General features: G+C 39.2%; 1 protein-coding gene across 1 annotated transcript; it reads left to right on the top strand.

Moving 5' to 3' along the window:
- Positions 1-720: 720 nt before the first annotated feature.
- Positions 721-979, top strand: LOC108357603 (shematrin-like protein 2; the record flags this gene model as incomplete). Its single annotated transcript, XM_017608676.1, has 1 exon — positions 721-979. A coding segment is annotated over exon 1 (259 nt), but the record flags the coding sequence as incomplete, so codon positions are not given.
- Positions 980-985: the final 6 nt, after the last annotated feature.

Below are 985 nucleotides of genomic sequence, written 5' to 3'. Positions count from 1 at the left end.
AAAAATGTATCTAAGTATGTACATATTTACTTATGTACATATGTAGTATGTACATTGTTGTTCAAATCTAAAAAGGCCTTAACTGAAATTTGTATTTTTTTTTTAAATGGGAAGCAAAAAACCTAAACGTAAAGGATAAACTCTGTGTAGGGTCTTTTGTAAAGTTCCATAAGATCGATGGTTTCTAATTTCCTGTTCCAAAATTTTCAGTGAAGATGCGCTTTAGAAAAAGCAAATTAATGATGCCAAAAAAAAAAAACGATTTATAAAAGATGTAAACTACGGCCTTTTTACATTTCATTAACGATTTTCTGGCGAAAAAGAAGGCAGGTGGCGATTGACAATTCTTAATTTTTTTACTTGTCACTTACCGTAAAACTTATGTTTGCCTGCTAATATTTAGGCTCATGGGCCGCAAACGATTAAACTGTTAGTGCTCGTTGTTTTAGTACACGGTCAAATTTGGATAGAACAATACATGCATTGTTTCTGACCCAGACCCAAAAATCAGTTGGATAGTGTGAATATTTGTATAAATGGCCATTGGCGGTCATCGATCAGTATCAGTTGAGTTGTAAGCTTTTGTGGATTAGCAGGCATCCCTAGAATCGCTGGAAAAGAAAGGAGCTAAACTGTCTCGNTGGATTAGCAGGCATAATTGGAATCGCTGGAAAAGAAGGAACTAAACTGTCCCTTACATATAAATCAAGGGATTACGAAATGAATACACTTATCTGTGCTTTTGTCCTTTTCGCATTTCTGGCCCCCAGCCAGGCGACTTTCGGGAAATTGGCGTTGCTTGCAGGAGGTGGCAGTAGTGGCGCCAGTTACGGTCCTAGCTATGGACCTGGATATGGTGGTGGTTACGGTGGCAGTTATGGTGGCGGTTACGGTGGTTATGGTGGCGGCTATGGCGGTGGCTATGGTATCACACCGTACTCCAATGGTGGTGAGAACATTGTCAAAGTGATTAAGGTATCTGTGG

The sequence above is a fragment of the Rhagoletis zephyria genome, unplaced genomic scaffold (genome assembly GCF_001687245.7).
Source record: "Rhagoletis zephyria isolate East Lansing unplaced genomic scaffold, Rhagoletis_zephyria_1.1 Rzeph_scaffold_80799, whole genome shotgun sequence".
In the NCBI taxonomy this organism is placed as follows: domain Eukaryota; kingdom Metazoa; phylum Arthropoda; class Insecta; order Diptera; family Tephritidae; genus Rhagoletis; species Rhagoletis zephyria.
The sequence above is the reverse complement of the archived record's forward strand: the minus strand, read 5'-3'. Positions and strand labels throughout refer to the sequence as shown.